General features: G+C 35.5%; 2 protein-coding genes across 3 annotated transcripts in view; one reads left to right on the forward strand and one right to left on the reverse strand.

The window, feature by feature from the left end:
- LOC114240736 (uncharacterized) overlaps positions 1–13365 on the forward strand; it is a 35670-nt gene extending 22305 nt beyond the window's left edge. Inside the window, exons 4-5 of the mRNA XM_028171396.2 lie at positions 7756–7845; positions 8474–13365. Coding sequence (XP_028027197.2) covers positions 7756–7845; positions 8474–8575 — 192 coding nt within the window. The 3' untranslated portion in view covers positions 8576–13365. The remainder of the gene's footprint in view (positions 1–7755; positions 7846–8473) is intronic.
- FDL (fused lobes) overlaps positions 1–23092 on the reverse strand; it is an 88751-nt gene that overhangs the window by 45693 nt on the left and 19966 nt on the right. For both annotated transcript variants that reach the window (XM_028171376.2, XM_028171381.2), the window contains exon 2: positions 5813–5869. The gene's annotated coding sequence lies outside the window, so the exon portion shown is untranslated. The remainder of the gene's footprint in view (positions 1–5812; positions 5870–23092) is intronic.

Raw genomic sequence — 23092 nt, forward strand, 5'->3', positions numbered from 1 at the left:
CCCTGCGAAAACTATTGATGATACAATAAAATAATGTACTACAACTTTGTAGAACGCATTATTATTTACAAAAAGTATAGCGCGAAAGTCTAACTATTATAGTTAGCCACAATAAGTGTTCTTTCATTTAAAAAAATAAAACAACGTCGTTGAAATTTTTGTTAAAGATCCGAGCGGAGCCGGAGCGGGCCGCTATTAATAATAAAACGGTGTACTGACTCTCAAGGTACATTAAGAATAAGTGACAAAGAATAAATTCGTTTAAACAATTACAAACTTTCCGTTACAAATACTTCAACGTAATTAATTATAAATAAACGTAAGTTTAGTGTAATACGTAGCGTTTCGTATAACAAGATTTAGCAGTGTTAATATTTGATTCCGTGCAGTCGTGAACATAAATAACTAATTCGTACGAAGAGTTTACTTTCAGTTGAGAAATTTAATTTCCTCTCCGAAACTGATGTTTTATATCTACTATTTTATTTTCCAATTACAATATTTATTTTGCCTTTACTTGAGCTATTATACTGATTAGTATTAACAGTTCACGGGGCAGTTGTCAAATGCCTTGTTATATTTTAACATGGATTAGTAGTTTAAAAAGTAAGTGAGTCGTTCTAATGTAGGCATTTTCGAATAAGGCTAACCAGGCAGCCTTATGTTCACAGGAACATTATGTTCTAATTCTGTTACTTTAAGACATTTATTTATCTACTATTCAGAGTTTTGTAACATATCGAATTCAACATACTTCATATCGACGCTTGAAAGGCAAACGTGACTAAGCGACAATAACTGCTTTGTACATAAATTATAGGTAATAACCATATTCGGCGCGCAAAAAAAATATATTTCTAGGTCTATCAAACTCATTTCAATCCTATAGCTAGATTTGTTAATCTATAATTTTTTTCAGGTATTTCAACTTTAAATTAGTCTACTGTAAAGTTCACGCATTGTCGCTTAGTCACGTTTGCCTTTCAAGCGTCGATATAGTTCACAGTCTCTAAACAAAACACAGGATAACATTTAATTGAATAACGCGGTAAGGTTATCCTTAGATATATAGCTATGTAGTTTTTCTTCGGAATAAATTCAAACAGTTATCGAAAAATCTGCGGACCGATGTTTATCTTTTTTGATTGATGATCGCTTCACAAGCAAATTCTCGATTAAACATATCATTTACAATATATTTTTTAACGTAAACATAGCGATGTTCCTCATGCGATCACGATTAGAGCTTAACAATCTACCATTTTACAATACAATAGAAGATCTTTCAAATTATAATGATTCTACCAACGTAAAGACATTTTAACGCACGGGTAGGTAGGTTCCAACACCCTTTTTATTTAAGCCGTGAAGAATAGCACGACGGGAAGGACAGTCATAATACAATATAATTAAGACTTCAGCCTCATTTCATAGGGCGGTGGCATTTACATTGTTATGTCTATGGACTTTGATGATCACTGAAGACTAGACCGTGACCTCGTCTACGTATCTAGTGTAAAACAAAACATATCCTCTTGTTACATTACGAGTTCGGTACGAAAACAAAAAAAAAACAGTCAAACTGTAATCGTCCGGAACCATTCTGGTGTTCACGAACTATTTTATCGATAAAGGAATATGATGCTGTTCTGGCATGTATGGTATATGTCGGTTTAATATTGAGACCAACATTTTTATAAATGAGATAATTTTGTAATTAATTTTTGGTATTAATATCTGGCAGTCCAAATATTTGACTTGTTTTAATATTATTTAAATTCGATATCATTGGCGGTTTGTGACAAAGTTCTTATCATGATAAATCATTTATGACGATAGTGTTGTATTTGTAGGCAGCGGGTTGGCTCTGCCCCTGGCATTGCTGACGTCCATGAGCGACGGTGACCACTTACCATCAGGTGGGCTCTAAGCTCATCTGCCTACAAAGGCAATAAAAAAATTAAAAAAACTTAGCTTTGAACTAATCAATGAAAATGATATAGAAAGAATTCATGTCCTCAACTCAACATTCGGAATATCGATTTAATTCACAATCACAATCCGTTGTATGATCATATTTTATATTAATTAAAACAGTAACGAGCGTCGACACGAGCGCATTTCGTATTCTCATCAATCAGAATCGGAAGCCGGCCCTAGGGGTTACAGATCCTAGATTTAACGGCCGCCGAGACTGGAGCGAAATAAAAATCACATTTGCGATAATTGGTTACGGACCGGCGGGCTTCGTAGCGCGGTTTTACATGCTCCATCAGTGCGGTGCCTCGTTCTGCCTCGATTCCCGCAGATTTACTTAGAGCACTAGGCCGCTCCGAGTGCTCCTTGGTTAAATCTGCACTTTTCTATTTTATCAGTCGAGCGTTTATTTCCGCTCTAGGCTCCGTGGTTTCAGTAGGATTACTTTGTTAATAGCTATTAGCTCGTAATGCAGTGTAGTGTGCTTTGTCAGCCGAGTTTCTGATCCAATAAGTGCATATAACTAAAACCACTTTAACGATTTAATTTAGCGTTTTTTATTCTTGTCTAATATGGAATCATCTCTCGTCTAATTCGGAATTTTGGAATACTTACAGTTTTTTTAATTAAGCACGAGGTATTTTTTTTTCTCCTACCTAAACTGATAGCCTTGAGAGGCTATTTCAGCGTAACTTTAACTAGGCGAGCTCACGGGGCTCAAACCTGACGATGTTGCTAACACAAACCCTAGCAAGAGCCGTGTTTCGCAGAATCTACCACCGGATCGGAAACGCGACCCACTGAGAAGATCCGGCGAGAAACTCAGTGGGCTGTGTCTGAGGGTTGATTTACTTGTCGAGCCCTTCTTCGCAAGCGACGGGTTCGACGAGAACGATGACCGGACACGTGGTATAAGTATGTAGTTTCAATTCTCTCTCTCTCTCTACAGTCGAAGATCTAGACCCGAATACAATAAGTACTGATTTACAATAAGCTGAAGCTTCGGTGTGTTAATATAGCTTCTATGTATGTTGTTTTCTTTTCAATATATCAAGTACGTATTTCATTAGAAAAATTGGTACCTGCCTGCGGGATTCGAACACTGGGTCAATCGCATCGATACGAATGCACCGGGCGTCTTATCGCGCAGGCCACGACGACCTAAGACATTTTTAATAGTCTTACCAGTCTGCTTATTTAACAACAGATCTAAATTACTTTTCGCATTTATATAATTTTTACAAACGAATCGTCTAAAATTATAACTACATATGTACATCCATAATTTTATTTAGTTACAGAAAAAATATAATAAAGGCACAGGAAGTCATTCATTGTAAAAAAAATTTTTATGAAAATGATCGTTATTTCGAAACAATTTTGGACACATGGTTCTTTTTTCGTATTAATTACTTCAATTTACGACTATCAACAGTTTTGTAGTTCAATCGTTAAGAAACATAAATAAATTCAATAACTAAAACGAAAAAAATATATAAATTTCGAACTATATTTAAAAAATACAATCATGTCTTTACATATTACAGAATCGCTTTTAGATTTTCATAATTTTTTTTTATTGCTTAGCTGGGTGGACGATCTCACAGCCCACCTGGTGTTAAGTGGTTACTGGAGCCCATATACATCCACAACGTAAATGCGCCACCCACCTTGAGATACAAGTTCTAAGGTCTCAAGTATAGTTACTATTACAAGTATATTCTGTAATGATGCACCGGATGGCCTCGAAAATCGAATGTCGGGCCCTTAAGTCAATTATTGGAAGCGAACCGTGCAAACTGCGAATAGACGGCGAACTCGAGTCGAGGGGTAATGGAATGTAACTAAAATTTACCAGCGCAGTTCCAATTACGTGGACTCTAGTGGAATGACGAGGATCTTTTGAGCGATACGGCTTTCGTCGCTCGTGCAGTGTACGTTGTGTTGTATACAGTGCACTTGTACTTTGTGGGGAGTACGTGAATGCTTGACGTGTTTTATAAACGTGTAAAGGCAAAGCATGTATTGTATAAAGGTACCTTGTTTACTGTTGTTGCAACATGCTGTGTCATCATATCCCACCTTTAGAATTGGTTTAACTAATAAAAAAATTATAGAAATGTATTTTATGTTTTGAAAGATTTTATTTATTTATTAGGCACATAATTCAAATCACAAGCTAAAAAGATACATAAAAAACACAAGTAAAAAGAAACAAAATTCGGCTTGCAACATAAGCCATACTAACAGGCACAACTAAGCAAGACAAAATGCTGATTTTGTACACAATGTTTTTTACAGCTGTACTACTATAACATGTATACTATTAATTTATATTTTTTTTTTTAATTAGAACTTAATTTAAATTTTAGTTAAAAAAGGACAAAGTACACTTTCCGTCTCTTTTAAATCAAGCGCATACTTTTAACTTTTAGGTACCTATGAGTTTTAAGGCTTAAAGTATTAAAATCAAAACTGAAAAATTATAATTCTTTAATTACACATTTTTGGCGTTTAAAAAAAAACAAGAATTTTGAATGAAGTCACTTGAATTCTAAAGGTGCGATATATGATATAAAATGGTTTATCGACAACCATATCGAGTTTCAGATCACAAATAGGCACAGAGAGAGTTGACAATTTTATCTATAACCTTTTAGGGAATACCTACATACTTTTTACTATTAACCATCATGTTTACATTTGCACGTTCGAAATAAAATGAGATTACTGCAGATTCTCGATGCAGCGACGAGATCAAGTATCTTTCTATCCATTAATATATCTTTTTTTTTGTTATTATATTATTTTAAATTATCATTTTTATCAGGTTAATTATAGATACGTTATTGTGTTTGAAACTGTGATTCAAGTTCTGCGACGTTGCAAGTAGACTTACTTGCCTATTAAAGTTTCAAACCTAAGCGTCCTGTCTAAATTGTCCCGTAATATTATTAAGTGCAAATTTCTAAGATATTTCGTGCAACTTTGAACATGTGCAGTTTTTAATTTGCGTACATTTACGTGGTAGGGTTTTTTCATGAAACCGCCTATGACGTCATTCGACAGTGTCTAGACTTGCAAAATCATCCGACCAAAACTAATTAGGGCCTGTTAGTTAATCTCTGACGTAACGCGATAATCCCCTAAATATTAATTATTATGAAACTTTATGGCCGCGTTAGTCAAATGTTAACAGATGTTACTATACTAGTTATATGAGTATATTCAGCCAATGTTGTATTACAAGGATTAAGAGCATAATTTGAAACGATTCTCCCTATCAATTGTTTTTAATTTAGTGTCAATAAATTCTGAAGGGTGGAGTAACAACTGAGACCTTACAACTTTTGCCTCATAGTGGGTGGGGGCATTCACTTAGTAGATATCTATGGGCTCCAGTGACCACATAACACTAGGTGAACCGTCAGATCATCCACCCATCTAAACAATAAAAAATGCTTATAATAGGAAACAGGATAACTGTGTTTTTGTTTGCTACACCTTGTAATACTCGAGCGAAAACTACTTCGTTGAGTGTTACGTCATATGGGGCTAAAATTATATTATGACGGGCTAACCGCAGATTTTACAGTAATACGCAACTATTAGCTATATATGACAATATGTTTCGTGAGAGGTTTATTTTTACGTAATTTTTTTTAGTATTGCTCCTTTAATTTAAGTAAGGTCCTTTATATGATTACTGCTTTATTTGATTACTTATTATATTATTTATTGATACTAATTAGAGACTAATAATAAGTCATACGTCTTTTGTTTATTTGGGTTTAGGTAAAATCATTTACTTATAGGGTTTTATCTTTGTACTCACCATTACAATCGCTTTTTGATTAAGGTCTTTGAGCAATCTTCAAATGTATTTTGCCATCTGTAACAAAAATATATATTAGGATATATAGTGTAGGTATGTTGTAGTTCGGTCGCCCATTGAGTGGTTAGTGTAGTGTTAAAGATGTGTAAGGGTCGTAAATGTTTGTTGTTGTCTTGTTGTGTAACACAGGAGAACGTTCTAACTTGGATACGTTGAGTATGAAACATTTAATTGGGCATTTCTAAAAAAGTATTTTTTTTATTGCATAGATGGGTGGACGAGCTCACAGCCCACCTGGTGTTAAGTGGTTACTGAAGCCCATAGACATCTACAACGTAAATGCCGCCTCCTACCTTGAGATATGAGGTCTAATGTCTCAGTATAGTTACAACGGCTGCCCCACCCTTCAAACCGAAACGCATTACTGCTTCACGGCAGAAATAAGAAGGTTGGTGGTACCTACCCGTGCGGACTCACAAGAGGTCCTACCACCAGTATACATACAAACATAAATAAAAATACTATTGTAATATTATAGTACTACTTGAGGATGCCTGAACAGATTTGGCTATTTCGATCTTAAAATATTCGGAATAGACCAAATTAAGATTTTATTCCTAATTAGACTAAGCTAATATTGCTAAAAACTATCATTGGATTTTATTATAAGTCCGATTTAGGTCTACACCGTTCAGTTGTTTGTACTAGGATTTTTTGTGAAAGATTCCGTGTCAGATTTTCGAAAGAAAGCACTTCATATACGTTTTAACTTAGCGTACAGATTCTTATTGTCTTTGGACAAAAACATTAGGTATTTAATTAAAACTGCGACGAATGAGTGTCGTCATCGGTGACCATGACAGCTGTACTGTATACGAAGCGTCGGAAATAATAATACGATGACAATAAAAATGCGAGGTTAAGCCGTTAATTAAAAGTAGTTCTAATTATGTCTGACCCCCGTATCTTTAGTGGTTCACGCGAGTTTAACTCGACTCGACTCAACCTCCAACGCGCGTTTTGGTATGCTTAGTCGTAAAAATAAACTCCACTCAAACTTCCTTGGAAATTTTTTCTAACCGGAGTGGAGTGAACGAACTGTCAAGTCAACGTTCCTCAAGGCTGGTTTTCTATCAATGTCCAAATAGTATGTTGACCGCAAATGGAAATATATGATATTGTTGTGCAATGGCCTGGATCTGTGCATGATTCGCGCATATTTTGATAATTTAATTTTTATATTTTATTAATAAAGTAAATAGTTCGAGGTTAGACTCTTGTTTAGACTCGTGGTTAGACATTTGAAACTCCTTATTTTATTTACCTACATAAGAGTCATATTTTGCTTACTACCTAATAAATAAAGTCAATGCGATTATAAGTAATTAGAACAAGTTCAATGCTTCTAGTGTCAAACTGACAGCGGCAGCTTGACTTTGACATTAAACAATGACCATAGACTACAGAACTCTATGGGTTTGATGCTAGCTTGATCAAATTTTCCTCAAACTGATGTTGTCGTTGTGACGCAATAACGCGACTCTACCTCACTCGAGGACAGTTGATGAATATTGTAATGGTCGACTAAAAATACCAAACTCGAGTAAGTTTGGGAGGAATGCTCGAGCATCATCGGATGAGTTAAGAGTGGAGGACTATTTTACGAAACGTCTAAAGATACGGGCATAAGACTCGTGAGCACCAAAGAAAACATTAAGTGTATTCAAAATTTTTATTTTTATTTTATAAGCTTTTTATTCCATGCAAATAGTAGGTTGCATACATATTTTAAATATAAAGAAGAAAAGAGAAAGAGAAGAGTATTCAAAATTAATTGGGTATTAATTTGGGTAATTCCTTTAATAGCCTGAAGATTTTGGCTAGGCCAAATTAAAGTGTAACATACGATCATGAATCAATTGAAATGTGTTCTTCTTTTGCAGGTTCAAATTGATGTACCAGGACCTCCACCGGCATATGAGACTCTGGCAGAAGGACAATCTCATCACAAGGACTGCGCTCATATCTTGCAGGTTCGTGAGCTTTTAAAATGCCTGTTTCTGCCGTAAACCAGTCATGCGTTTCGGTTTGAATGGTGGGGCAGCCCTTGTAACGATACTGAGACCTCAGAACTCATATCTCAAGGTGGGTGGCGGCATTTACGTTATAGATGTCTATGGGCTCCGGTAACCACTTACGACCTGGTGGGCTGTGAGTTCGTCCACCTAATAGGCAATAAAAAAAAACTTTTTTTCTCCACTGTTCGTAAAATGATGTATTAAATTGGTACGTTAAATATCTTTTAAATTTCGTTTATGTAAAAGCCTCTTTCAATCTATTTTGGTGCATTTCAAGGCTATTAACCTTCACGTGTTACCCTAAAATCGAGCTTATACAAGTAGGTGGGTCTTCTTGAAAAAATAATCAAATCATAGATATCATAGGTATATAATACCATAGGTAATCAAAGATTTGCTCAAAATTTTAGTAGTCCATTCTCGTTAGTTGAGATGTTGAACTTTGTCCAAACACAGCTGAACATAGTGATCAAAATGCTTTGAAAAGACATTCCCATTTTTTCCATAATCTACATTTACGTTGCGCGACATTTTGAATCCTGCGTTCAAATTTTGAAAATATTTTTTTTATTTTTATTTTTAGGAGACTGTTACAGAGCCGTGTCCGCGTTGCCAATCGAACCACGGGGACGCCGAGCTCCCGTCATACGAAGCAGCGTTAATGCTCCGCGACACCAAAATATAAGGCCTTATGTTCTATTAACTAGAGTTTAGTTTTGATGTTATAGTATACATTTTATCACTGTCTGTGTTTCTCAAGTGGAAATTTCTTTAAAATGTATCGCTGTTTCAAAATAGCGCGGGTCGAAAAGTAGAAGCATTAGACATTACTTAAGTTCGTAAGTACTAAATGCACCTGCAAAGCAGAAATCTTAATAATTATATAATTTAAGGTTGATGTTTTGCAATATAATTAATTATGTTATAATTAGGTTTTCTTTCTATTTCAAACTTTGCTGGGTAAATTCAAATGTTGTACATTAAAATAATAAAATTATAGAAATAACAAATTAATTTAATTATTGGTAGAAGGGCATGTTGCAAGTCCGCACGAAAAGTCCTACATTCCAGTTTGGATAGTTGTCAAACTGTCGTATATCAATAGTAGTGACGTCTGTTGGCTCTCGGAAACTGCTTAAAATTAGATAGGATGTCTGCTTTACATAGTGCCTAACTTAGCCAATTAATAGTAAAAAATAATATATTTAATAGGAATTAAAACAATTTAATCATTGTAATGTAAAAATCAAATATAACATAAATTAAACTAGTATCGTCAAATGCGCGAAGATTTGATGCAATTTTTAAAGTCATTTTAACAATTAACTTTAGTCGCGTTCTATTGATTGTTTTCGTCATACTCACGTCAAGAGAATCTATATATTAATACGTGAAGCAAAAACTTTGTATCCCTTTTTACGAAAATTGCGCGGGCGGAGGAGTATGAAATTTTCCACACTTCTAGAGAATATAGAGAAGAAGTGCACAATGCTAATATTTTTTTAAAATAATGCATAAAAGATACATTAAATCAATAAAGAAAACCTTACACACACTACATACCATGTATTTGACGCACACACGGATGCATACTATTTATTGTCAAACTTTTGCTCTTGACGTCTGTGGTCAAATTGAGAATAGAATAAATATTGTTTGTCTTTATTAATATTTTTTGTAGCCTTGGCGAAATTTGTGATTATAGAAGTATAAAATACAATCATAATAGTGTACCAATTTATTATACAATTCCAATTAGCTATAGTTGAATTTCGACTACTGCGGGACCTCTAGTTAACGTAAATGTAAAATTGAAGAAACCGATTGTTTTAATGAGCATTACAATATCGTCACAATAAGTAGTGAACAACAAAAGAAATTGCTAACACTAATGACATGCGTATACGCAATTACGTATATAATGCGTTATATGCTATTAATGAAGCAGTAAAAATTCTTGGAACTTGAATTTGTATATTAGAAGTTTAAGTTGGGAATACGCGAGCGAATTAATCTCGCGAGATAGCATATAAACAATAATGTGACTGCCTACCTCCCTTAATAAATAAAAATAATGTATTTAAAACTAAAAACAACACGCTGTATTAACATATCGTACTAAAAATGGTATTTTTTCCCACTGGTCATCAAAATGTTAGGTGAAATTAATAAAATTGTTGTATTGTCATCGGTCCTTGATATATCTTGAATGTTGGTGTAAAGATTACGTTGAAAGTACTGTTTTATTGACAGAACAGGTCAAGCTAATAACAGCGTGTTAAAAATTGTATAGCCTAGCTCGCGCAAGCCTGCACAAATATTTTTGACATAAACAGAAATCTGTTTCCGCATTCATTCTATCACTACACGTATACAGATTTCTACTTAAGCAATTCCATCAACACATCTTCGGTCTTCAAACGCGATCATCTTCCCATAGACAATAGACATGATAAAGTATCCCCTCTATAATTTCAATTTCTAAGTTTCCAACCTCCATCTAACATACATCATGAGACGTCAGTGGTTGACAGCTCAGGGCTGAGCACGCGACCGGCATGCATTGAACCACGAGTTTGAGTTATGACCAGGGCACGTGACCCGGTAACTGTGTGCGAGATGAATCGACTATAAGAATGGGGAAGTATGGCATAAATGTAATTAGAAATGTTTAGGTTCAATTGTATTTATGTAATATTTTTTTATTTTTATATTTATTTGAATAAATTAAGTGAAATGTATAAGGTATGCTCACCTTATAAATGAGTTAGATTTTTTATTATTATTTAAAATTCTATCTAATATTCAGAAGAAGTAGTTAATTGTATTTATTTATTTAGGTCAAGTTTATCAATAGCTGATGTCCTGGTAAAGCTGGAAAGACCTTTCTTCGGGCCACAATCCTTCATTTAAAAAAAAGACAATAGCTGATAATATCTTAGGTATAGACACATTTTGAAATTGTTCTACATAATATGGGTTCTAATATTGTACTATATTTATTTTGATGCGACGCCCAAACAATTGAATTACATTCGAAGGGACATGGTGGTAGGACCTCTTGTGAGTCCGCGCGGGTAGGTACCACCACCCTGCCTATTTCAGCCGTGAAGCAGTAATGCGTTTCGGTTTGAAAGGTAGGGCAGCCGTTGTAACTATACTGAGACCTTAGAACTTATCTCAGGGTGGGTGGCGCATTTACGTTGTAGATGTCTATGGGCTCCAGTAATCACTTAACACCAGGTGGGCTGTGAGCTCGTCCACCCATCTAAGCAATAAACAAATAAAATAAAAAACATCTTACCCAGGGCAAATCCTAACGAACGAATACACATACACGTCAAAATTGAAAATAATTTTCTGACACTTGTGATGGTTATTTTCAAGACTGATGTGCAATTTTGAAAAATCGTCGATATTGTAAAAAATCATTAGTTCTACAGTTTTTAATCTGGCAAGACCATTGATTTCCAAGATGTCTCAAGATTGCAACACTGAACGTAAATGTCACGTAATTTTGACAATAAATTGTTTGGAGTGTAAACCTAATAGTAAATTTGATTTCGATGCTTATTAATTTGAAATTTAAAACAAAACAAAAAAGAATCTTAATTCGTACGTGTCAAAATAAAAATCGAAAAACACGAAAAAAAAACAACAAGATACGAAAAGTTTGCCATACAATAAATAAGCTATATTATGTATATTTTAATTAAACTTTTTATTCATTAGCAAATAAAACTTTTATAGGTAAATAATATTCAATTGAGACACGTGTTAATATCACTATTGTTTAACACTATGCCGTCTTCATCCATCAATACCATCATACAAATTCTATTATATTTTGATAACCAAAATTGGTTCATTATATAATTATTTTACTTTTTATGTACTCGTTATCTTTTATACACTACACTATCCAGCAACGTATACCAACAAATATTGTAGTATAATTATGATTTATACATATATCATGATTATCCTGCCCTTCTCCCAGTCACCTGGGATCGGCGCAACATGTTTTCTCCTTCCATACTCTTCTATCATATACCATTTCTTCGCTCACTCCCCTTTTACCCATATCGTCTTTCACACAATCTATCCATTTCCTCTTAGGTCTACCTCTTTCTCTATATTCTTCCACATTCATAGTTACACTCTCTTACCAACCTCATTTTCATTTCGTCTCATCACATGTCCATACCATCCCAAACGCGCACTCCTCAGCTTCTCTGTCACAGGTGCCACTTTCAGACTTCCTCTAACATTTTCATTCCGTATTCTATCCTTTCTCGTTACTCCACACATTCATCGCAACATTCGCATCTCTGCTGCATGCAATCGCCTTTCATCCGCCACTTTTGTTGTCCAACAAGCATATATGTCATAATAAAAATAGCGTTTCCAAATCATTCATCCGATTGTGATGAAACTTGGTGCAGTTGTCGTTGGAGCTTCAGGGAAGATTCAGTCATAGTACCATCAAAGTACGATAGGGAGTGCCGTTTAAAAAAAAAACAGGTTATTCATACAATTATTAATAGTCACAAGGGAGCGTGACCGGATTTCGCTAGTAGATAATATATTATGTAACACATTGTTGATATATAATAACGCTGCATGTTTCACAAATAATTAAGTTAGTAATCGTTGGCGGAAAAAACCAAACATGACGAATAATATGTATCGCGTGTGATTATAAGTGAGATTGTATATATTTTGCACTCATAATTACAGAGAAGCTTGTTCAATAGAGTTATTTAATTTATTACTCTTGTACTGTGTGATTGTGAACAGCAATGAGCCATTTTAGTAATACATAATACTTTAAAATGCCTTTTAAATGTCGCGGTGGGGATAATTTTCTAATACTGAAAAAGGACGCAGAGAATAATCAGTGACGTCACTGCGTTGTTGGTCTGCGCGTGCGAGAAAGATAGCTGTTACATTTCACAATTGAAGATATGGGTGGATGAAGGGGATATGATACAATCTGTTAATTTTGAGAAAACGAGCATCAAACTTTTGTTACTTGTACTTTTTCGTAAATAGTTCCTTCATCACATGCAATTTCTGAATTAGCCTAATAATAATAGCCTTTAAGGCCGGAGTTTTAAGGTCTAATATGGCTTATAAGCACATAACGCGTTCATTCAATTTAAAAACTCAAAAATCTGAAAAATTTTACTTAACCCTTTGATCCACTCATGTCTTTAATTATAATGCTATATTTATATTAAAAAAAAGGGTTTTCTTTAACAATTTTGTACGCAATGCAACACAGGAAATATCCCTATTGCTAGATCTGTTTGAACTTACAATCGGATAAGTTACAAGCTCATTGGCTTTTGTTGGCAAAAGAGAAATAAATTTTACGTTCTACAAATTTATTTTTGTGCTTTTGTTAGTACAGCACATAAATATTAAATGTGAACTCTTATGAATAGTTTAAGAATAAAATGAATGTGTAAACATATTGTTTGTTTTGATGTAAATATAAAATTGATATTCCATATCTATTTCTATTAAGTTATCTCAAGAGAATGATGGGATCATGCTATCAAAAAAGCAGATTTATATTTACAGCTCACCTGGTATTGAGTAGTTGCGGGAGTTCACAGACATGAAATGTCGTCGTACACCTTGAGACTTGAGCTTTAAGTTCTCAATTATATAGTAATTACGGAATTTATATAACCGATCCTGTAGACCGCATGGTAAACAGTCGACGTCGCCCTAAACACGTCATTACGGATCCTCCCGATCTATTAACGGTGCTTTAAGGTACCACAAGCACTGGTCACCGTCCTCGTCGAACCCGTCGCTTGCGACGAAGGGCTCGACGAGTGAATTAACCCATAAACACAGCCCACTGAGTTTCTCGCCGGATCTTCTCAGTAGGTCACGTTTCCAATCCGGTGGTAGATTCTGCGAAGCGCTGCTCTTGCTAGGGCCAGTGTTAGCAACACTCCCGGTTTGAGCCCCGTGAGCTCACCTGCACGTCAAGGAGAAGCTGAAATAGCATCTCAAGGCTATCAGCATAGATAAAAAAAAACAGAATTTTCGAATGATCTGATTTGTTTGATACGACTATGACAGTGTTCAATCAGACCCCAAGAGCAGGTATCAAAATTTTGCTAAATATACTTACACTTGACATATCACTGTCAAACCAGTATCTGCTATGCGCAATAAGGATAACTTTTCTAAGCGAAAATGATAAATATTACTTATCAGTCACAATACTGTAAATGCCGACATCTCCAAAGAGTCACGGGAGATTTGACAACGAAGATATTATTATGCTCACAGACGACACGAAGAACGAATAACAACGTGTATTAAGACTCAAACTGATTTATTCATTTGGGTAATTTCTGATGGTGGTCGCATCTTGAACTCGCAAGGTAAGGTACAAGTATCCTATCCATTCTTATCGCACAAGCAGGAATAAAATGCAAAGGAAAAACGGCAAAACGTGATATAATCTTGAGCCGCAAAAGAAATGTAACACCGTATTTTTTTCTACAAATGAATTCGTGTGCTGTTAGGCAATTTACTCAATTAAGAATGGCGCTTTATTGCATGTTAACAGCTTCCACTGGGATATTGAGCAATAAAATTCCTCTTTAGCCATTAACCTAACGTAAATGGAGAAATGGCGACTTTTTTTTCTGCAAATTATTCAAGAATTAATCTATGTATTTTAAAAAACTAAAAAAACACACCTGAGTAGCAAAAGTAAGAATTAATCTAATCTTCTTTTTATCAGGTTTATACTAGTCAGGATAATATAGCAATATTATCAAAAAAATGTGAATTTTCATGGACAGCGGACTTTTATTCTTGATGCGTGTGCAAATTTTCAAGTTGATAAAACGTCTTGAAGTCTGTGAGAATTACGTTCAAAGGCTCCATTAGATACAAACATACACACAACACAACACAGTTTGAAGTCGTAGTGGGACTAACGGATGAGACGTCCGATGCATTCGTGTTGAGCGATGCACCGGTGTTCGAAACACAGGCGGGTACCAATTTTTCTAATGAAATACGTACTCAACAAATGTTCACGATTTACTTCCACATAGCAGCTATATAATAGCAGTTTGAGTTTTCATTTGGAAGTTATGTTTTAGTCTGCTACATTTTTTTATATTGTCCTCTGAGCATATTTAATGCCATGCTTAGGGATTTCGATTAGATTATGCTCCGTCAATAATTCGCGATCAGTACGACAGCAAATTGAAATGAATAGATGAGATTATCCCGTGTAGATGCACGCATCCGATAAAGCCTGATGGACGCCCGTTTAGTTCGACCTCTGAACGTTTTTATTATTATTTATTATATAGGCAGATGAAACCGTACACAGATGAATCGGTCCATCTGATGTTGAGTGGTTACGGGAGCGCATAAACATCACGATGTTGAGCCACCTTGAGACTTGAGGTCTAGGTCTCAATTGTATAATGATTAAGCAATTTGCGGGTTAGATATTTATTACTATTAGTGTTTATTAATATGAGTCGGTTAAGTTCATTAGAATAAGTCTTATCTAAGTTTCATTGTGAGCCCTTAAGCGACTGCGATCGTACACGATAGAAAAAAAAAATAGGAGAGCAATTAAAAAAAAAACTTAAATTATGCAGACAGTTTTATGAAAAATAAAAACAGTTTTTTTTAAGTTGTAAAATGTATGAGTCTGTGTAATGCCAACGACGGATGAATGAATGATGAAAATGATGAGAGCTATTTGACTGCGGTCGGAACGCATTAGTATATTAAATAGGTACGATAAATTATATTTTCAAGAGTTTGAAATGAAAGTTTTAGTTTGTCGTTGAGTTTCTATATTTTTTTAAGCATTGACTACCTATGGATATTTACGAGTACTAGTGGTCCCGCAGTAGTCGAAATTCGACTATAATTAATTGGAATTGTAAGTTTGTACACTATTATGATTGTATTTTATATTTCTATAATCACAAATTTCGCCAAGGCTACAACACTATAAAAAATATTAGCAAAGACAAACAATATTTAATCTCAATTTGACAACAGACGTCAAGAACAAAAGTTTGACAATAAATTGTATGCATGCGTGTGTGCGTCAAATACATGGTATGTAGTGTGTGTAATGTTTTCTTTATTGATTTAATGTATCTCTTATGCATTATTTTAAAAAAATATTAGCATTGTGCACTTCTTCTCTATATTCTCTAGAAGTGTGGAAAATTTCATACTCCTCCGTCCGCGCAATTTTTGTAAAAAGGGATACAAAGTTTTTGCTTCACGTATTAATATATAGAAGATACAAAGAAGTTTTTTGTTATTCAGTCAATTCTAGGATTGTGGCAGCATTTTTCGATGTAATTAGATATTGCAATATTCTTTGTTAACTAACTGACGAACATATGAAAATAAATAAAAGCTACGATGGTGATAGTATATGAGAACGAAACGTTTGCAAGATTATTGTCCGAAATCATTGAGATTCCTGGGTTTAATATATTGGTATAAATCGTTTATTTTCTATGCAGACCGAAAAATATATCAACAACCGGTCTGGTTTTGTCTTTGAGCTTAATTGGCTAATATTAAAATGTGTAGTAAATTTGAATAAAGTTTTTTTATTTATTGCTTTGATGGGTGGACGAGCTCACAGCCCACCTGGTGTTAAGTGGTTACTGGAGCCCATAGACATCTACAACGTAAATGCGCCACCCACCTTGAGATATAAGTTCTAAGGTTTCAGTATAGTTACAACGACTGCCCCACCCTTCAAACCGAAACGCATTACTGCTTCACGGCAGAAATAAGCGGTGGTGGTGGTACCTACCCGTGCGGACTCACAAGAGGTCCTACCACGACGCCTTAGAAAAAGTAAATTGCGTTTAAAATACTTGTATAACAATCGCGTCTCTAAAATTGGTACATTTTTATTAAAAATATAGGTTATTGAGTTCGGGGAATTAATCTTTTCCGGATCTCCGTACGGAGTGGATGCCTGAGGGCGCGTACGTACCCTCTCAAAGTACTCGAGGGAAGCACTACTGGCGGCCGCAGACAATGTGGAGCCTCCACTCGATAGGGGCATTCTTTACATCGCTTCTTATTCCGACATCTATTCTTGATGACAAGAAATTTTACTAAAATATTTAAAAAAAAAACTTTTTTTACAGAGAGAAAAATCATTTTTTAATCCATTCTATAATTTTGATATCTTATGAGGTTAGAAAAATTACAAGCAATCTAACATCTTAGATCATTAGAACGTATTACGATTAAACCCCAAAACCTTAATTTTTTTAAAATAAATAGCGAGCGATTGAATTTTAATCAAATAATTTCAAATACACTGCAAATACAATAATAATTGCATTACACATTTCACAATTTAATAAATTATGAATACGTTGTCAATCGTGAGCACTCGTGAACACACGTGAACACTGTAAAAAAGAATAAGTTATAAATAATCGTCATACCCTTCGCTAAATATGCTTAAAATTGTATAAATCATATAATTATAGTGACCGTATTTGATCCAGTAAGTAACCTGTGTTGTTTTTAAGCCAAGTTAAATTTCATAACATGAAGTGAGTTTACTAAGTGTTCACTGTCCATGTTACTAACAATGTATTGACATTTGATACGAACATTTGACCTCGTCCGCGACCTACTAAAACTCATAACAAAAGCCATCCAAATAGCAATTTTAGTAAACTCTACGTGCGGCATGCTAGAAGACTAAGGAAAACAGTGAAATTCAACATTATAATAAGATCGGTTCTAATAAAGCGTCAGAGAAAAACAATTCGGTTTTAATTTATTACTGGTGGTAGAACCTCTTGGAGCCCGCACGGGTAGGTACCACCGCTCTGCCTATGTCTGCCGTGAAGCAGTAATGCGTTTCGGTTTGAAGGGTGGGGCAGCCGTTGTATTGTTAAAACTGAGACCTTAGAACTTTTTCGGGCACGTCACTCGTAATGAGGACTCCATTGAGCGGTTGGTGGTGCAAGGGAAAGTCGAGGGCAAAAGATCTTGCGGACGATCTCCAACACGATGGACCGACCTCATAAAATCTGTGACTCACTCCAACATAAATGATTGTTCTCACTCTGCGAAACATCGTGCCATATGACGTCGCATCGCGAGAGCATCGGTATCGCAGGATCCGACTGATGCATGACCACGACCACTCTGTCAAGAGTGTACGAATAGGAAGAAAAGAAGAACTCATGTCTCAAGGTAGATGGCGGTATTTACTTTGTAGAAGTCTATGGGCTGTGAGCTCGTCCACGCATATATGCAACAAAAAAAAAAAGGTTCTTTTTTCATTCAAGAATTTAATTTAGTAAAAGAAACAAGCGAGAGGCTCTCGTCGGAAAGTAAAGTGCATTCCGGCGTTGATTCCGACTGCAAGGAAGCGTCCTCATTAAGTATGAACACGGAAGGCATCGCGTAATGTATCCTAGAGGACGACGGTCGATGTACTACATACACTAAATATACATTACATTACGGTCTGTAGTGAAATCGTTGTGCAAATGAACAAAGTTTAATGACCGCAAAATTTCGTTTCAAATATTTTTGAACAGCTGTATTGTGTTTACTTTTCATGTTATTGTTTTAAATGAGCACCTATTTATGCCATTATTTATTCTCATTGTTGTTAATGCTGGAGGAATGAATGAATGTTGGAACATTATTGTACAGTTCAATGCACTGTAATTTTTTCGTGAAATATTGTGGCTTTCTCCATCTCGTTTTTACAATCGCACCGCCCGCCACCGGAGTAGAGTTCATCCATACTACCTGGAGCCACTGCGGTCATCCACAGTGCGTTTCCAGAGGTCTTTTTTGCCACGTACCATCCGGCTATAGAATGAGCTCCCCTCCACGGTGTTTCCCGAGCGCTATGACATGTCCTTCTTCAAACGAGGCTTGTGGAGAGTATTAAACAGTAGGCAGCGGCTTGGCTGGCATTGCTGAAGTCCATGGGCGACGGTAACCACTCACCATCAGGTGGGCCGTATGCTCGTCTGCCTACAAGGGCAATAAAAAAAATATTGTGGTAAAAAATAATATCCTTCTGTTCTTTTTTATTTTGCTTAATTCATACTCTTTAATAATAACGCTTTATATGTACCACGAGTATTAGCATATTTAATTTACTCGTATTTAGGTCTCGGATTTAGAAATTTCAAATGAATACAAAATTCGATTTCTTCAAATAAAAATGACAAAGGTGAGCGTAATCTCGGTCGCGGTGTCAGAGTTTCTTTTATAGCTTATATTGGTGGACGAGCTCACGGCCCACCTAATGTTAAGTGGTTACTGGAGCCCATAGACATCTACAACGTAAATGCCGCCACCCATCTTGAGATATAAGTTCGAAGGTTTCTAGTATAGTTACAACTGCTGCCTCACCCTTCAAACCGAAACGCATTACTGCTTCACGGCAGAAATAGGCAGCGTGGTGGTACCTACCCGTGCGGACTCACAAGAGGTCCTACCACCAGTAAGAGTATTTTAGTGATTATAAGTTTGACATCTAATTAAAATAATAGTCATGTGCATGTAACGTCATAAGTCGGTAATCACGTGGAGCAGCCTATTTGCAATATATTGTAATTTATTCGAGAAAGCGACACGGTATGATAACCCTCTTATCGTAGCCGCCGCAAGTTACATCCCAGACGACGGAGCAACGAATAGAGATGTTCTTTCGGATCCTCTCGATCCACTCTGGGTGCTTATAGCCATTCCAAGCACCGGGCATCGTTCTCGGCGAATGCGAAGAGTTTGACATTTACATAACCCATAGACACAACCTACTGAGTTTCTCGCCGGATCTACTCAGTGGTCTCATGATTTCGATCCGGTTCTAGATTCAACGAAGCATCATTAGGGCAGATGTTCGTAAATTATTTCTGCCTAAGCCTCTTGTACTCGTGCCTACTAGCCAGGACAAAGCCAGAATAGACCCGAAAGGCTAATGGCAGATTAAAAAAAAAAAATTAATGATTATTGTCATTGATAATGGACACGGGCGAGCGTTTCTAGGTCAAGAGTCTTATTTGTATGAGTGACGTTTAAGCAATTATGATAACTTGTTGTTCTATGTGAATCTGCATTTCTGAAACATTACAGTGCCGGACGGTTGAAAGCGATATCCTCACGGGGTCGGTGATTAGAGTTAGTCGGCTTACGTTACTCAGATAATTACACGATTGTAATTAACATTAACTACTAAGCCCTGATTATAATCAAGCATTGATCACTGATGTTGCAATTATGTCAATAATTCTTCATACGATGAATAAAAAAAAGAATATACTTTTTTACGAGGTGTGTGTGATAATATACGTCATAAATATTACCGACAATTTAATGTAATATTTTTATAGCGTACATTGCAAGAAGATAAGAAAGATGACATGTTAATAATAGTCACATTGAATTTTTATATAGTTTTAAAATTTAACATTTTTGTTTCTCAACTGCTTTACTAGTGGTATCGTGTATTTTGAGCTTGAGCACGGGTAAGTATCACCATACTGCCTATTTCTGGTGTTGTGCAGTTATGAGCTTAAGGCTGAAGGTTTGAATAGCCCTTCTACCATACAATTAATACTTAGAAGCCATGTCGTGAGCGGCATTCACGTTGTTACCACTTATTAACAAATGGATCATAAGTTCGACTGTCTATATTTATAGTATCAAGCGAAAGTGACCGATATTCCGACCGAGACCTGATGTTGTTGTGTATTGAAACGTCAGGGTACCGTTTATTAATCAGTGTCAATATCCCCTCAACATCTTCCCCTTTTACAATATAAGCGTGATACAAGATAAACATAAAATCAAAGGTTAATTATTATTAATTGTAAAAGTGTGTCTTTCACTCCCGTAAGAACCGTCAAAGGGCGATTCTTTCTATGACCTATCCAGTGAGTTTCTCGCCGAATTTTCTCAGTGTACAGCATTTGCGATCCGATAGTAGTTTCAGCCAAGCACTACTCTTGTCGCGGTCAGTGTTAGCGATAATCTCAGGTTAAGCCCGTGAGCTCATCTACTTACTGCTCCGCGCGTAGTTGGAATAGCACCTTAGGCTACCAATGATTGGGTAGGAGAAAAAAACGACTACATAAGTTACTCGTGGGTGCGAAGGCGCTCAGATTCGCTAAACCAGCGGTAAACTGTTGACTTATATGTGCTTTTGTCTAACCTTAAATGATTATTTTATGTGCCTCTGTACATTTTACCGATAAAAATGAATTGCAAAAATCATTTCGCTGCGAAGTAACCATGTCAACCATCACGGTTTGATGGATATATTATTTCAATCAACAATACCCACCCGGATAGAATAGCAGCTATTCCCATTTATTTGTGATTTAGGTTGGGTGTTATTATCACATTCAGCCGCCTCTGTCACCGTAGGATACAACAATAGATTTCGAATTGGTTTGTTTTTCTGTAAAACCAAAATACGGATTAAAGAGAAGGTAGTCATTTGTTTGTTACTAGCATCCTACCCGAACTTTTTGGCGGGAACGCGAGGAGTGAAGTTGTGTTTCTTCAGGTTTAATTGTGTAATAACGGTGGTTTATTAACTGTTTAGTAACTGTAAAAGTGCACAAATGTGGGAAAATGAAACAAAGCCACAAAACGTAGTTTCTCGGGATTCTTCAAAAAGTCCACTGAAAAAGTCTCAGTAAATGACCACCATTTTTCTGAGATTATATTTCATCTCATATCATTTCAAAATATCATTTTTCATATAAAAAAGTTTTCATTAAAATAAAAATAAGACTTGACCTAAAGGTCTTAGGTACTAGGTCATCAAATCCCTTTAAAATAAACATCCTACCCGCCGTCTTTAGTCCCGTGGTTACGGGCTTCTTCAACAGTGCCAAAATATCGAGAACTCATGAAATGTAAAAATCATGACAGGAACCCGTTAAATAATAGTGTGGATAAAAATATGTATATTTAAAATTTGGGTCGACGCGGAAACTCGTCTACATTGTGGTTACGAATGCACACTTTACTTCCTCATGTAGCCAGCCACTGTTACAAAATTCAAGCATCTTGTCGCCCATTAGGCGTTACGGATGGAGTAAGATAAAATTAAGGGCCGCGTTTAAAATTAATCGATTTCAATTAAATTCAGAACAATTCTTTGGTAATATTTTGAGTTTAGAATTTTTAATGCCAGCCATAATTCGCCGCAAATACACATACAATAATTTAAGCAGAGATATTTTCAAATAACAATACAAAATTGAATGATTCAAAGTTACATTCAGCGTTGTTTGATATCCGAAACAGTATAGGTAAGTTACTATAATAAGATATATTACAGACTTGCTGAAAAGCGTTTTCGATAAAATGATGTATTTGCTTCAATATCCTATAGAAAAGATTCATTCAACTTGTATTTTTCCAATAAAGGAAAAAAACGTCAACGCCTTAAAATACCGGCCATTGTTGGCGTCATTAACCTAAATTACGGTTTGAATTGATAAATTGTATAAACGTTGCCCCTGTCTCTATCACGATTCGTGGGAAAAATGCTTTAAACAAACTCGGTTCTAACTCAATTTTCTTGCTTGAAACTTACCATGAATTTTACAGCATAGATTTATTTTACTTATTATTTCATTATTGAAGTGAAATAGCTGAAATGTTGTTGGAATCGAACAACTTATTAGTTACATTTTAATTCTCAATAAAAATATCATTCAAAACTCAAAATTAGGCATAACGGTCCGTCGAAGCGAAAATAGAGAACAATTTGTTCCACGGAAATTTTCAGATATAGAGGTCAACAAAAGGCCACGAAGGGATATTTCGAATGTGCCTAAAATAACATCATATTTTCCAAACAATATTACAAAATATACGTGTACCTTATTAGGTTTATATTGGTATGTTGCGAGGGAGATTTGATATAGTTCACTTGAAAGAGTATGAGTACTAGATGATTATTAGGTATGGCTTGTTTTATGGCTTTAAGATCCATCCTATCTATAAGAAATATTTATAATTTTAGAAACCGCAGTGCACGTATGACGGAATACAAAATCTTAATATCACGGTACAAAACAATCTAGTTTGGGTTCCTAGACATGTAGGTGTCCAAAGAAAATGGGAAGCTGAAGAGTTAGTAAAATGGGCTTGAAAA

Source organism: Bombyx mandarina, chromosome 19 (genome assembly GCF_030267445.1).
Source record: "Bombyx mandarina strain Sakado chromosome 19, ASM3026744v2".
NCBI lineage: Eukaryota > Metazoa > Arthropoda > Insecta > Lepidoptera > Bombycidae > Bombyx > Bombyx mandarina.